This window comes from Salvelinus sp. IW2-2015, linkage group LG14, assembly GCF_002910315.2.
Source record: "Salvelinus sp. IW2-2015 linkage group LG14, ASM291031v2, whole genome shotgun sequence".
NCBI lineage: Eukaryota > Metazoa > Chordata > Actinopteri > Salmoniformes > Salmonidae > Salvelinus > Salvelinus sp. IW2-2015.
In genome coordinates, this window is record NC_036854.1 from 53,518,124 (window position 1) to 53,532,723 (window position 14,600).

General features: G+C 41.8%; 1 protein-coding gene across 1 annotated transcript; it reads left to right on the forward strand.

Annotated features, from left to right (window-relative positions):
• The first annotated feature begins 386 nt into the window (after window positions 1-386).
• On the forward strand, window positions 387-10,659 carry LOC111973223 (inositol monophosphatase 1). The gene is made up of 9 exons (XM_024000513.2): window positions 387-473; window positions 857-931; window positions 8,022-8,155; window positions 8,490-8,594; window positions 8,882-8,927; window positions 9,057-9,165; window positions 9,573-9,681; window positions 9,947-10,098; window positions 10,347-10,659. Exons 2-9 carry the CDS (start codon window positions 869-871, stop codon window positions 10,463-10,465), a joined length of 837 nt encoding a protein of 278 aa, XP_023856281.1. The 5' UTR covers window positions 387-473; window positions 857-868; the 3' UTR covers window positions 10,466-10,659.
• Window positions 10,660-14,600: the final 3,941 nt, after the last annotated feature.

A 14,600-nucleotide genomic window follows, 5' to 3' on the forward strand; every position in this document is an offset into this window, starting at 1 on the left:
GACATTTCTAACTGTCTCAGCTAAGTGGGGTTGGGAAATACTCAGCAGGGTAACCAAATATGTTTCGTTTTTGAGGGGGACTGTGTTGCATGGTCTGCTGCTGGCTTTTCTCTGCCCCCTATTTGGTTAGTAGAGACCCTACTGATTATTTCCCATCCCACTTAGCTGATACAGGTAGTAACGTTTTTTTCGCTACATCCCAATATTCTCAACATACCAGTCTCAACATTGTATTTTTTTTAAACATATGTTTGAATCCGTTTTCAGAAATTACTAATTGCCTTTCTTGATGCCAAAATAAACACGGCCAATAATTAAATTGCAATATCCTTTTAATCAGCAAATKATATTACAACGGTATTCAAATGCTGGCTTTTATTTTGAAGGTTTTGTCATTGCTATAGGAAAATGATGTCATAATTTGTGCTGCTGGCAGAATAGTAGTGCAGAGGTTAGAAAAGGGAAACAATACAGTAAGTTTCGGTTTTCAAACTGTCTTTGCTGGCAAATCGATTATTGTTACAATTTATAGGGCGGTTATCTGGTCACTAGCTAGCTGTTGTGTATCCTTGCTGATTTTGCTAGTGCTCAATGCCGGGAAGACCTCATAGCCTGTCAGCTGGCTAACGTTAGCAAACGTTAGCTTGGTTATGTGTAACATTTTCGACGTTGATTATTTATTTTTCTATTTAGCTAGAATAATTTGTTAACCTCTTGCAAATTATTCTCCAGGGCTGGGTTTCCGAAAAGCATCGTAGTACAAATAATGGAATTAATATGATTTTAGTGCTTTTGGGAAATCCAGCTCCGGTTTGAATATAATTCTCATATTGGGTGTTGTTACTTGTTTGTTTAGGTTGTCGTCATCATGGCAGACCCTTGGAAAGAGTGCATGGACCACTGCCTTGAGGTGACCAAAGAGGCTGGGAAGGTGAGAAAACAACATTATACCCTACTGGCTAGGTTACGGTGAATAATATTACATTATGTCAGGGATCATCAACTAGATTCAGCAGCGGGCCGATTTTTTTCTTGAGYGGATAGTCAAGGGGGCCGGAACATGAATGCAAATTGACCGCAAAAAGCCCGAACAGATAGAATATTATACTAAATAATAATAATTTCAAACCTTGCTTACATTTGTATACGATCACATAAAGTGCTTTCAGAAAGTATTCATACCCCTTAATGTATTGAATATGAAATACAGAAATAAATAATTTACATAAGTATTCAGACCACTGAGTCAATACTTTGTAGAAGCACCTTTGGCTGTGATTACAACTGAGGCTTTATGGGTAAATCTCTAAGCATTCCACACCTGGATTGTGCAATATTTACCCATTAGTTYTTTTTTCAAAATTCTTCAAGCTCTGTAAAATTGGTTGTTGATCAATGCTACACAACCATTTGCAGGTCTTCCCATAGATTTTAATGTGTTTTTTAGTTATGTGTTTTTGTTGGATTTGTCTCAAACATAACACTTTGTACATTTTGTACAGTATTATTTGTGTGCCTTGTTACAAACAGGATGCATCTTTTGAAATATTTGTATTCTGTAGAGGCTTCCTTTTCACTCTGTCAATTAGGTTAGTATTTTGGAGTAACTACAATGTTGTTGATCCATCCTCAGTTTTCTCCTATCACAGACATTAAAGTCACCATTGGCCTAATGGTGAAATCCCTGGTTTCCTTCTTCTCCGGGCAACTGAGTTAAGAAGGGCACCCATATGTTTGTAGTGACTGGGTGTATTGATACACCATCCAAAGTCTAATTAATACCATGCTCAAAGGGATATTCAATGTCTGCTTTATTTGTACACATCTACCAGTAGGTGCCCTACTTTGCGAGGCAATGGAAAATCTCCCTGGTCATTGTGGTTGAATCTGTGTTTGAAATTCACTTGTCGACTGAGGGGCCTTGCAGATAATTGTATGTGTCGGGTAAAGAGAGGAGGTAGTCATTCAACAATAATGTTAAACACTATTATTGCACACAGTGACTCCATACACATCTTTACTCCTGAACTTATTTAGGCTTGCCATAAAGCGGTTGAATACTTATTGACTCAAGACTTTTCAGCTTTTCATTTTTAATTAATTTGTAAATATTTCAAAAAATATAATTTCACTATGACATTATGGGGTATTATGTGAAGGCCAGTGACCCCAAAAATCTATATTTAATCCATTTTAAATTCAGGCTGTAGCACAACAAAATGTGAAAAAGTCAAGGGGTATGAATACTTTCTGAAGAAGGCACTTCATCTCTCTATTATGCATGGGAATACTTTGGAACAGATGTCCTAAATTAAAATCACTTGGAGCTGGTTTTTACAGTCTTTATGTACAAGAATTTCAATGTTTTTTATTTAAAAAAAAACAAAACAAAAAAAAACTTGGGGGCCAAATAAAATCACCCGCGCACCAAATTCAGCCTGTGGGCCGCCAGTTGGGAAACCTGCCTTATCAAATCAAATTTTATTTGTCACATACACATGGTTAGCAGATGTTAATGCGAGTGTAGCGAAATGCTTGTGCTTCTAGTTCTGACAATGCAGTGATAACCAACAAGTAATCTAACCTAACAATTCCACAACTACTACCTTATACACACAAGTGTAAAGGGATAAAGAATATGTACATAAAGATATATGAATGAGTGATGGTACAGAACGGCATAGGCAAGATGCAGTAGATGGTATAGAGTACAGTATATACATATACATATGAGATGAGTAATGTAGGGTATGTAAACATTATATTAAGTGGCATTGTTTAAAGTGGCTAGTGGTACATTTTTACATAATTTCCATCAATTCCCATTATTAAAGTGGCTGGAGTTGAGTCAGTATGTTGGCAGCGGCCACTAAATGTTAGTGGTGGCTGTTTAACAGTCTGATGGCCTTGAGATAGAAGCTGTTTTTCAGTCTCTCGGTCCCTGCTTTGATGCACCTGTACTGACCTCGCCTTCTGGATGATAGCGGGGTGAACAGGCAGTGGCTTGGGTGGTTGTTGTCCTTTATGATCTTTATGGCCTTCCTGTGACATTGGGTGGTGTATGTGTCCTGGAGGGCAGGTAGTTTGCCCCCGGTGATGCGTTGTGCAGACCTCACTACCCTCTGGAGAGCCTTACGGTTGTGGGCGGAGCAGTTGCCGTACCAGGCGGTGATACAGCCCGACAGGATGCTCTCGATTGTGCATCTGTAGAAGTTTGTGAGTGTTTTTGGTGACAAGCCGAATTTCTTCAGCCTCCTGAGGTTGAAGAGGCGCTGCTGCGCCTTCTTCACAACGCTGTCTGTGTGGGTGGACCAATTCACTTTGTCCGTGATGTGTACACCGAGGAACTTAACTTTCCACCTTCTCCACTACTGTCCCGTCGATGTGGATAGGGGGGTGCTCCATCTGCTGTTTCCTGAAGTCCACAATCATCTCCTTTGTTTTGTTGACGTTGAGTGTGAGGTTATTTTCCTGACACCACACTCCGAGGGCCCTCACCTCCTCCCTGTAGGCCGTCTCGTCGTTGTTGGTAATCAAGCCTACCACTGTAGTGTCGTCCGCAAACTTGATGATTGAGTTGGAGGCGTGCATGGCCACGCAGTCGTGGGTGAACAGGGAGTACAGGAGAGGGCTCAGAACGCACCCTTGTGGGGCCCCAGTGTTGAGGATCAGCGTGGTGGAGATGTTGTTACCTACCCTCACCACCTGGGGGAGTCCCGTCAGGAAGTCCAGGACCCAGTTGCACAGGGCGGGGTCGAGACCCAGGGTCTCGAGCTTGATGACGTGTTTGGAGGGTACTATGGTGTTAAATGCTGAGCTGTAGAACATTATGGTTTATCAATGCCTTGTAGTCTATCATAGTGGGCTATCATACTCTCATCAGGGTGCTGTGCTTATATAAACCATTATAATTAAAACGTTACAGTAATGAAACAGTGATCTGTCATCGCCCAAGTGGGTGCTACAAATTGGTGGTGGAAGAGGTGAGTTTCACGCCTTACTATGTAAAGTGCTTTGAGCACCTACTCTACTGTATGTATAGTTGAAGTCGGAAGTTTACATACACCTTAGCCAAATACATTTAAACTCAGTTTTTCCACAATTCCTGACATTTAATCCTACTAACAATTCCTTGTCTTAGGTCAGTTAGGATCACCACTTCATTTTAAGAATGTGAAATGTCACAATAATAGTAGAGAGAATGACTTATTTCAGCTTTAATTTCTTTCATCTCATTCCCAGTGGGTCAGACGTTTACATACACTCAATTAGTATTTGATAGCATTGCCTTTAAATTGTTTTACTTGGGTCAAACCTTTCAGGTAGCCTTCCACAAGCTTCCCACAATAAGTTGGGTGAATTTTGGCCCATTCCTTCTGACAGAGCTGGTGTAACTGAGTCAGGTTAATAGGCCTCCTTGCTCGCACACACTTTTTCAGTTCTGCCCACAAATTGTCTATGGAATTGAGGTCAGGGCTTTGTGATGGCCACTCCAATACCGTGACTTTGTTGTCTTTAAGCCATTTTGCCACAACTTTGGAAGGATGCTTGGGGTCATTGTCCATTTGGAAGACCCATTGTGACCAAGCTTTAACTTCCTGACTAATGTCTTGAGATGTTGCTTCAAGATATCCACATAATTTTCCTCCCTCATGATGCCATCTATTTTGTGAAGTGCACCAGTCCCTCCTGCAGCAAAGCACCCCCACAACATGATGCTGCCACCCCCATGCTTCACGGTTGGGATGGTGTTCTTCGGCTTGCAAGCCTTCCCCTTTTTCCTCCAAACATATCGATGGTCATTATGGCCAAACAGTTCTATTTTTGTTTCATCAGAACAGAGGACATTTCTCAAAAAAATACGATCTTTGTCCCCATGTGCAGTTGCAAACCGTAGTCTGGTCTTTTTATGGAGGTTTTGGAGCAGTGGCTTCTTCCTTGCTGAGCGGCCTGTCAGGTTTTATTGATATAGGACTCGTTTTACTGTGGATATAGATAACTTTGTACCCGTTTCCTCCAGCATCTTCACAAGGTCCTTTGCTGTTGTTCTGGGATTGATTTGTACTTTTTCACCAAAGTACATTCATCTCTAGGAGACAGAACGCGTCTCCTTCCTGAGCGGTATGACGGCTGCGTGGTCCCATGGTGTTTATACTTGCGTACTATTGTTTGTACAGATGAACGTGGTACCTTCAAGCGTTTGGAAATTGCTCCCAAGGAGGAACCAGACTTGTGGAGGTCTACAATTTTTCTTCTGAGGTCTTGGCTGATTTCTTTTGATTTTCCCATGATGTCAAGCAAAGAGGCACTGCGTTTGAAGATAGGCCTTGAAATGCATCCACAGTACACCTCCAGTAGACTCAAATTATGTCAATTAGCCTATCAGAAGCTTCTAAAGCCATGACATCATTTTCTGGAATTTTCCAAGTTGTTTAAAGGCACAGTCAACTTAGTGTATGTAAACTTCTGACCCACTGGAATTGTGATACAGTAATGATATGTGAAATAGTCTGTCTGTAATCAATTGTTGGAAAAAATACTTGTGTCATGCACAAAGTATATGTCCTAACCGACTTGCCAAAACTATAGTTTGTTAACAAGAAATTTGTGGAGTGGTTGAAAAACGAGTTGTAATGACTCCAACCTAAGTGTATGTAAACTTCCGACTTCAACTGTAGGTGGAACAACGTTATATAAATCCAATCCGTTTTGATCACACAGACTGGGATATGTTCCGGCTAGCCTCAGAGAATAATATGCGGATCTGGTGATGGAGTTTATAAGGAAGTGTATAGGAGATGTTGTACCCACTGTGACTATTAAAACCTACCCTAACCAGAAACCGTGGATAGATGGCGGCATTCGCACAAAACTGAAAGCGCGAACCACCGCATTTAACCATGGAAAGGTGACTGGGAATATGGCCGAATACAAACAGTGTAGTTATTCACTCGGCAAGGCAATCAAACAAGCAACATGTCAGTATAGAGACAAAGTGGAGTCGCAATTCAATGACTCAGACACAAGACGTATGTGGCAGGGTCTACAGACAATCACGGACTACAAAAGGAAAACCAGCAACGTCATGGATACCAATGTCTTGCTTCCAGACAAACTAAACACCTTCTTTGCCCGCTTTAAGGATAATACAGTGCCACCGACGCGGCCCGCTTCCAAGGACTATGCTCTCTCCGCCGTGGCCAACGTAAGACATTTAAACGTGTTAACCCTCATAAGGCTGCCGGCCCAGACGGCATCCCTAGCCGCGTCCTCAGAACATGCACAGACCTGCTGGCTGGTGTGTTTACGGACATATTCAATGTCTCCCTATCCCAGTCTGCTGTCCCCACATCCTTCAAGATGGCCACCATTGTTCCTGTACTCAAGACTGTAAAGGTAACTGAACTAAATGACGATCGCCCYGTTGCACTCACTTCTGTCATCATGAAGTGCTTTGAGAGACTAGTCAAGGATCATATCAACTCCACCTTACCTGTCACCCTAGACCCACTTCAATTTGCTTACCACCCCAATAGGCCACAGACAATGCAATCGCCATCACACTGCACACTGCCCTATTCCATTTGGACAAGAGGAATACCTATGTAAGAATGCTGTTCATTGACTATAGCTCAGAACTCAACACCATAGTACCATCTAAGCTCATCATTAAGCTTTAAGCCCTGGGTCTCAACCCTGCCCTGTGCAATTGGGTCCTGGACTTCCTAACGGGCCGCCCCCAGGTGTTGAAGGTAGGAAACATCATCTCCACTTCGCTGATCCTCAACATTGGGGCCACACTTGGGTGCGTGCTCAGCCCCCTCCGGTACTCCCTGTTCACCCATGACTGCATGGCCATGCACGCCTCCATCTCAATCAAGTTTGTAGACACACAACAGTAGTAGGCTTGATTACCAAGAACTACGAGACAGCCTACAGGGAGGAGGTGAGGGTTCTCGGAGTGTGGTGTCAGGAAAACAATCTCACTCAACATCAACAAAACAAAGGAGATGATCGTGGACTTCAGGAAACAGCAGAGGGAGCACCCCGCTTTCCACGAAGGGACAGTAGTGGAGAAGGTGGAATGTTTTTTAAAGTTCCTCGGCATACACATCACAGACAAAATGAAATGGTCCACATACACAGACAGTGTGGGGCAGAAGGCGCAACAGCGCCTCTTCAACCTCAGGAGGCTGAAGAAATGTGACTYGTCACCTAAAACCCTCACAAACCTTTACAGGTGCACAATTGAGAGCATCCTGTCGGGCTGTATCACCGCCTGGTACGGCAACTGCACTGCCCACAATGTCAGGGCTCTCCAGAGGGTGGTGCGGTCTGCACAACGTATCACCGGGGGCAAACTACCTGCCCTCCAGGACACCTACAGCACCCGATGTCACAGTTAGGCCAAAAAGATCATCAAGGACAACAACCACCCGAGCCACTGCCTGTTCATCTCGCTACCATCCAGAAGGCGAGGTCAGTTCAGGTGCATCAAAGCTAGGACAGAAAGACAGCTTCTATCTCAAAGCCATCAGACTGTTTAACAGCCATCACTAAGACAGAGAGGCTGCTGCCTACATACAGTTTTGAAATCATTGGCCACTTTAATAAATGGAACACTAGTCACTTTAATAATGTCACTTTAATAATGTTTACATATCTAGCATTACTCATTTCGTATGTATATACTGTATTTTACACCATCTGTTGCATCTTGCCTATGCCGCTCTGTCATTACTCATCCATATATTTAGATATTTTTATTCCATTCCTTTACTTAGATTTGTTTGTATTAGGTAGTTGTTGTGGAATTGTTAGATTAATTGTTAGATATTGATGAACTGTCGGAACTAGAAGCACAAGCATTTCGCTACACTCGCAATAACATCTGCTAACCATGTGTATGTGACCAATAAAATTTGATTCAAACAATTATTGTTATTATTATCATCCCTATTAATTAATCCCTCATGAGACTAGCTGGCTGACATTCTCTCTTTCTAATCTCTCTCTGTCAGATGATCCAAGAAGCGTTGCAGAAGGACATCTCCATCATGCAGAAGAGCTCCCCTGTGGACCTGGTCACTGAGACCGACCAGAAGGTGGAGCAACTCATCATCTCCTCCATCAAGGAGAAGTTCCCCACACACAGGTACAGTAGCTCACTGCAGGGCTTTAAAGCCTGAACCACCACTCGCCACCATTTGCTGCTTTCGAGAGTCAATTTCTTGACATTGTTCCCAGCAGACTTGGGTCAAATGCATAACTAAAATGCTTGAAATTGATTTAGCTTGCGTGGTATAATGGAACCCGATTCATTAGTCCCGAAAGTGCACATTTTGCCCACTTTGCATGCAGGTCAAGCACACATCAATTATTTGTATTTGATCCAGGTCTGGTTCCTAAGTGCCTGAAAGGTGTGGTACTGTGCTTCTGTCTCTGATATTCATTATCCACCATATTCTCTTRAATTCTTCTTTCACCAGTTTTATAGGTGAAGAGTCTGTAGCGGCGGGAGCAACCAGCAACCTAACTGACAATCCCACCTGGATCATTGACCCCATTGATGGGACCACCAACTTTGTCCACAGGTGCTGCACAATGTTACAGTTCTGTATTGCAAACATGCCCCATTATATAGCCTAACATATGATGAAAGCATCTAATGTCCTCATAACCAAAGAAGCTATAGCCTCTTACATCAATAGTATTTTTTKGGGGGGCATAGGTAGCTTCATATTAAAATGGCTATTTTTAACAAGATTTTTCCTGGCGTGACCTCAAGGGTTTTAATAGAAATAGATTTTTATGTGCTTAGTTCCTCTAGGAGTTCACTTATTTAATACCTTAACACMTTTTCTCTTTTCTTTTACCTCAGATTCCCCTTTGTCTCTATGTCGATTGGTTTTGCTGTGAAGAAAGAGGTAAAGGTTTTCTGTGTTTGGCAACGTCATGAGATTTATAAGACAGTAATAACTGAGTAGCAGGAACTCAGCAGGTTTTGACTTTGCATTTGAAGTCATCCTTCTCTCTATGCAATGTCTTTGACTCAGATAGAGTTTGGCATTGTCTACAGCTGCCAAGAGGACAAGATGTACACAGCACGGAAGGGGAAAGGGTCATTCTGTAATGGAGAACCCATCAAAGTGTCTGGGCAGGAAGGTATGTTGTACAGCCTTGTCTGTCTGGCTGAGCCAATTGAGATAATATCAACTAGGGAGAGTCATTCACCAAGTACCAAACATCARGGCTGGTATTCATAAAGCGTTCTAGAGTAGGAGTGCTGATCGAGGGTCTGGTCCCCCCGTCCATGTAATCTTCGTCATTATGATCTAAAAGGTCAGTTAAACTGATCCTACATCCTAATTTCTCTTAATTTGAGCGTTGTGCCTTCAAAATGGTCTGTCATAACAGCTATTAGGAATCAATTGATCATGATAACACTAGGAAGATATACAGATGAATTGTATCTCGTTTTATTGTATGAGATTTAGCTTGGTTAGCGTTATGCTAGTTTGKTGTGTAATGGATTCAATGAGTAGTCATAACTCATGACACTCTCTGTGTAGACATCACCAAGTCCTTGGTCCTGACAGAGATGGGCTTTAAGAAGGATCCAGAGCACTTCAAAACCATGATGGGAAACATCGAGACAATCCTCACCATCCCTGTACACGGGTAAACATTACTTCCCACACTCTTTGTTTAAACATCATCTCAATATTGTGAGCTTGTAATGCATCAAACATTAATAAGGCCACAGAAAGAGAGATGTAATATAATAATATATACCATTTAGCAGACGTTTTTATCCAAAGCGACTTACAGTAGTGCATCAAAAGTGCAAKTGCCATGCTCTACCCATTGAGCCACACGTGATTGTTGTTTGACTTACAGTGGTTTAGATATGTATGAGGCTAACAAGCAAATGTTGCTCCCGTAGCATCCGCTCGCCGGGCAGTGCGGCAGTCAACATGTGCCTGGTGGCGTGCGGTGCGGCTGATGCCTACTACCACATGGGCATCCACTGCTGGGACATGGCTGGAGGAGCTGCCATYATTAGAGAGGCTGGGGGTGTCATCATGGACATCTCAGGTGATTCACTGTGCACTGCAGCGATGCTACCTACTGTACATAGTTGTAACCAGGATGTGGCGGGCTTCTGAAGAAGTGGTGTGGATTGTAGATGGTACATGATCAAGGCCTCCAAGTCATGAGTAAATTATTTTATTGATATAATTAATTAAAATATAATTAATAAGATCTTAAAGTTCTCAATGAGGTTAAAATGAGTACTGGGCACTTGCTATAACATGGATCTATTGTATTGTTGTCCTACCCAGGAGGCCCATTTGACCTGATGTCCAGGAGGCTGATCATTGCCAGCAGCAGAACCATCGCAGAGCGCATCTCCCAAGTGATAAAAGCATTCCCTGTAGGAAGGGAYGACATCGAGGGATAGAGTACCATCACATGCACGCACAGAGGGAATGACAGATGGCTGCAGGTGCCATCACATGCACACCCAGCAGGAAGCACCCAGCAGTACACACATACACACATTTAGATGAGTCAGGATCCTCTCTGTGCCTTAATTGTTAAACTGGTGGTATTAACCTTTCTCTGAATGCACCTCAGTGGATTTGCGAAAACCTATCAATGAAGACCAACTTTATTCATTTAATTGACTGTTTGCCCCTCAAGGGCTTTGACTTTCATCTCATTTTTGGGGGGTATTTAAGTGAGAACAAGATTAGGAAATGTGGTCATTGTAGACCAAGACATTTTCTGTCTCAATCATACACCACATGGCCAAAGGTATGTGGACACACCTTCAAATTTGTGGATTTGTTTATTTTAGCCACACTCATTGCTGACAAGTGTTTAAAATCAAGCACACAGCCATGCAATCTCCATAGACAAACATTGGCAGTAAAATGGCCTTACTGAAGAGCTCAGTGACTTTCAACGTGGCACTGTCATAGGATACCATCTTTCCAATAAGTTAGTTTGTCAGATTTCTGCTCTGCTAGAGCTGCCCCGGTCAACTGTAATTGCTGTTATTGTGAACCATTGTGTCTAGGAGCAACAACGGCTCAGCCGCGAAGTGGTAGGCCACACAAGCTCACAGAACAGGACCGCCGAGTTCGTCAGGGGAGCTTCATGAAATGGGTTTCCATGGCAGAGCAGCCGCAACACCAGCCTAAGATCACCATGCGTAATGCCAAGCGTCGGCTGGAGTGGTGTAAAGCTCGCCGCCATTGGACTCTGGAGTAGTGGAAACGTKTTCTCTGGAGTGATGAATCACGCTTCACCATCTGTCAATCCGATGGACGAATCTGGGTTTGGCGGATGCCAGGAGAACGCTACCTGCCCCAATGCCTTATGCCAACTATAAAGTTGGAAATGGTCTGTGGCTGTTTTTCATGGTTCAGGCTAGGCCCCTTAGTTCCAGTGAATGGAAATCTTAACGCTACAGCATACAATGACATTCTAGACGATTCTGTGCTTCCTGTTTCAGCATGATAATGCCCCCGTGCACAAAGCGGGGTMMATACAGAAATGGTTTGTCGAGATGAGTGTGGACAAACTTGACTGGCCTGCACAGAGCCCTGACATCAACCCCATCGGAAACCTTTGGGATGAATTGGAACGCAGACTGCGAGTCCGGCCTAATCGCCCAACATCAGTGCATGACCTAACTAATAATGCTCTTGTGGCTGAATGGAAGCCAGTCCCTGCTGCAATATTCCAACATCTAGTGGAAAGCCTTCCCAGCTGAGTGGAGGCTGTTATAGTATCAAAGGGGGAACAACTCCATATTAATGGCCATGATTTTGGAATTAAATGTTCAACGAGCARGTTCTCCACATACTTTTTGTCATGTAGTGTAAGTTGCATATTTTAAGTAGCTGTATTATAACTTGAACAAATAACACGAACCTCAGCAGTATATGGCTTCCTTGACTGATTTAGAATCTTGAGTTACAAAGACATCCATTGACTTTCCACAAAATATATAGGGAAATCTGTATTTATTTAGATCTGAATTGTAAGTAATTATTTTCCTACTCTACTACAGTGCTAARTACTTGATATGTTATGTACTGTGAGGTATATTTATTTATTGCAGGTATTGGTATAAAATGTTAATGCTTTCACAATAACTTGTTATCCACATTTTATTATTTTACAAACCTCTCATTTGGAGTGACCATACATTGAATCCTCACTCCCAGAGAACATACCATGTTGGCTAGCTACCTGACGTTAGCTTATAAGCCATAAAGAGTATTGCAGATATCTTACTATGAGTGTAGCTTTGTATGATTTAGTGACTTAATCAAGACATGTTTTGAGAAGTGATGTTCTGTAATGTTTTCTTAGGATGTATGAAGAGGGAAGTAAAAAAATAAATAAAAAAATGTCATTTCTATACTAATAATGATATTGCCACACATTTCTTTATGAATAACTGATGGGTATAGTGTTTTGAATTTTTGTTCCTTATGCAGTCGCTGTTGTCTGTGCTAACAGCGAGGTGGAAGAAAGATCTTCACATCACATAAATCGGTCATTTAAAAAAGCCCATGCCCAAACAGGAAAGTCACAAGAGATGAGAATATGTAGCAATGGTTAGTTATCACAGGGGAAGGCTAAGAATCACGTTGTCTGTCTGAACTGTCSCCTGATAAAACCAATTTGTTTTACAGCCAACCTGAGGATAGAAGGTCTTGATAATAAGCTCTTTGAAGTARGTTTACATTTAATTATTTTGGAATGTTTTATCAAGGGTCAATACATTATTTTATAAAGAACATACATTCACACCAACTGTCAGTGATGTCAATCTTCTTTGTGCACAGCRAACAGGACATATGGGCATGTGTGTTTCGACATGCATGCAGTTGAGTTATGCAAGGTGTGGCAACGCTGTGTGTCTGAACCAGTCTAAACATGGGCCCTACTAAATGTCCTCTAGAAATAAGTACAGAACCCAGCAGCGTTGCAGTTCTTGTCACAAGCCAGTGTGCCTGSCACCTACTACCATACCCCGTTCAAAGGCACTTAAATATTTTGTTTATTCACCCTCTGAATGGCACACATATAAAATCCATGTCTCAATTGTCTCAAGGCTTAAAAAGCCTTCTTTAACCTGTCTTTCATCTACATTGATTGAAGTGTATTTAACAAGTGACATCAATAAGGGATCACCTGGATTTACCTTGTCAGTCTGTCATGGAAAGAGMAGGTGTTCTTAATGTTTTGTATACTCATTGTATATGTATTACCATAGTAATACATACCATAATTGTAAAGTGTTTATTTGTAAAGTGCTTATTTACTTTTAAGGGGCAATATGCAGTTCAGCCTTCTACCTTTTTTGTTTTCCAAAGTTAATATTTTGGGTTCTGATGGGGTTAAACAGTTTAACTAAGTTCATGAGGCATTTGTAAATTATATTATTAAAGAATCGTCAGCTACAATTAATTTAAAAGTCCCAAAATTGATGTATCAATGGCAGAGTTCCCCTTTAATGGAGGATTCATGTCATTGTTTCTTCACAACTAGTGTGACAACCAGCACAGATCGTTTTGCATTCATGAAGATTGTTTATCACACAGTTGCAATTGGATATTGAAAGAAAAGAGGCTTTACTTAGTTGTTTAAGCTTCTCCTTGTTTGTGTTTTGGGCATTCCAGGATAAATGATTCAATATGGTGTGTACTCCTCATGGGATGACTCTACTAGTTTTTATATAATAGAGCCTAATGCTCTGGAATTAGTGGAACTATTGTGTAATAAATGGTACCACAGTTTTGTGCTATAGGGGCCATCTGTGATGACTCAGATGGCCTCTATAGCTGAGGAGTGGCATGATTTAAAGGTAGTTTTCCTCTTTAGTCTCATGGGTCCATTTAGGTCAAAGGGGGCAGGAATGAAAGACTGCTTGCATGGCTTTTTGGCATTCGATTATGGGATTTCTGATCACTATTTCCCATTCACTTCTGGAGTGGTTGCACTGTATCTCTCTTGTAGAAACAGGCCACGAGAATGCAATGACACAATCCATCTGCTTCACAGTTATTGGGTTTGATCATTCCTGTTCCTGCTCAAACAATTAAAATGAGTATGATGGAGAGGATTTGTTGGCACCATTGATTTTCTTTGCATGCATTGATGTTCACACAAAAGACAATACAAGACATGTCCTACGTTGTAACTGGCACACAGTGAGGAAGCAGGAAACATCCTAGGACCAAACTCATACAAATCCCACGGTTTACACAGAAAACAGCTAGAATAATGGTACAAATAATACATAAACCTGTGTTGACCAAAGTTGGATTTGATTCCATTTCAAGTCAGTTGAACTGAACATGGAATTCCCCATAATGCATCATAATATGATGTAAGTTCCAACTGGGTTTAATAACATGCATGTTGCATTTAGAATGGAGACCAGCAGTACCATCCAGCAGTACCATCTTAACAGAGATCTTGAAAAGACAGTTTACATGTCTGGGTGTGTCTGATGACTTATGCGTGCAAGTCTAAACATTACATAGCGGTCGTAGATGCTCCTGACATGGTTT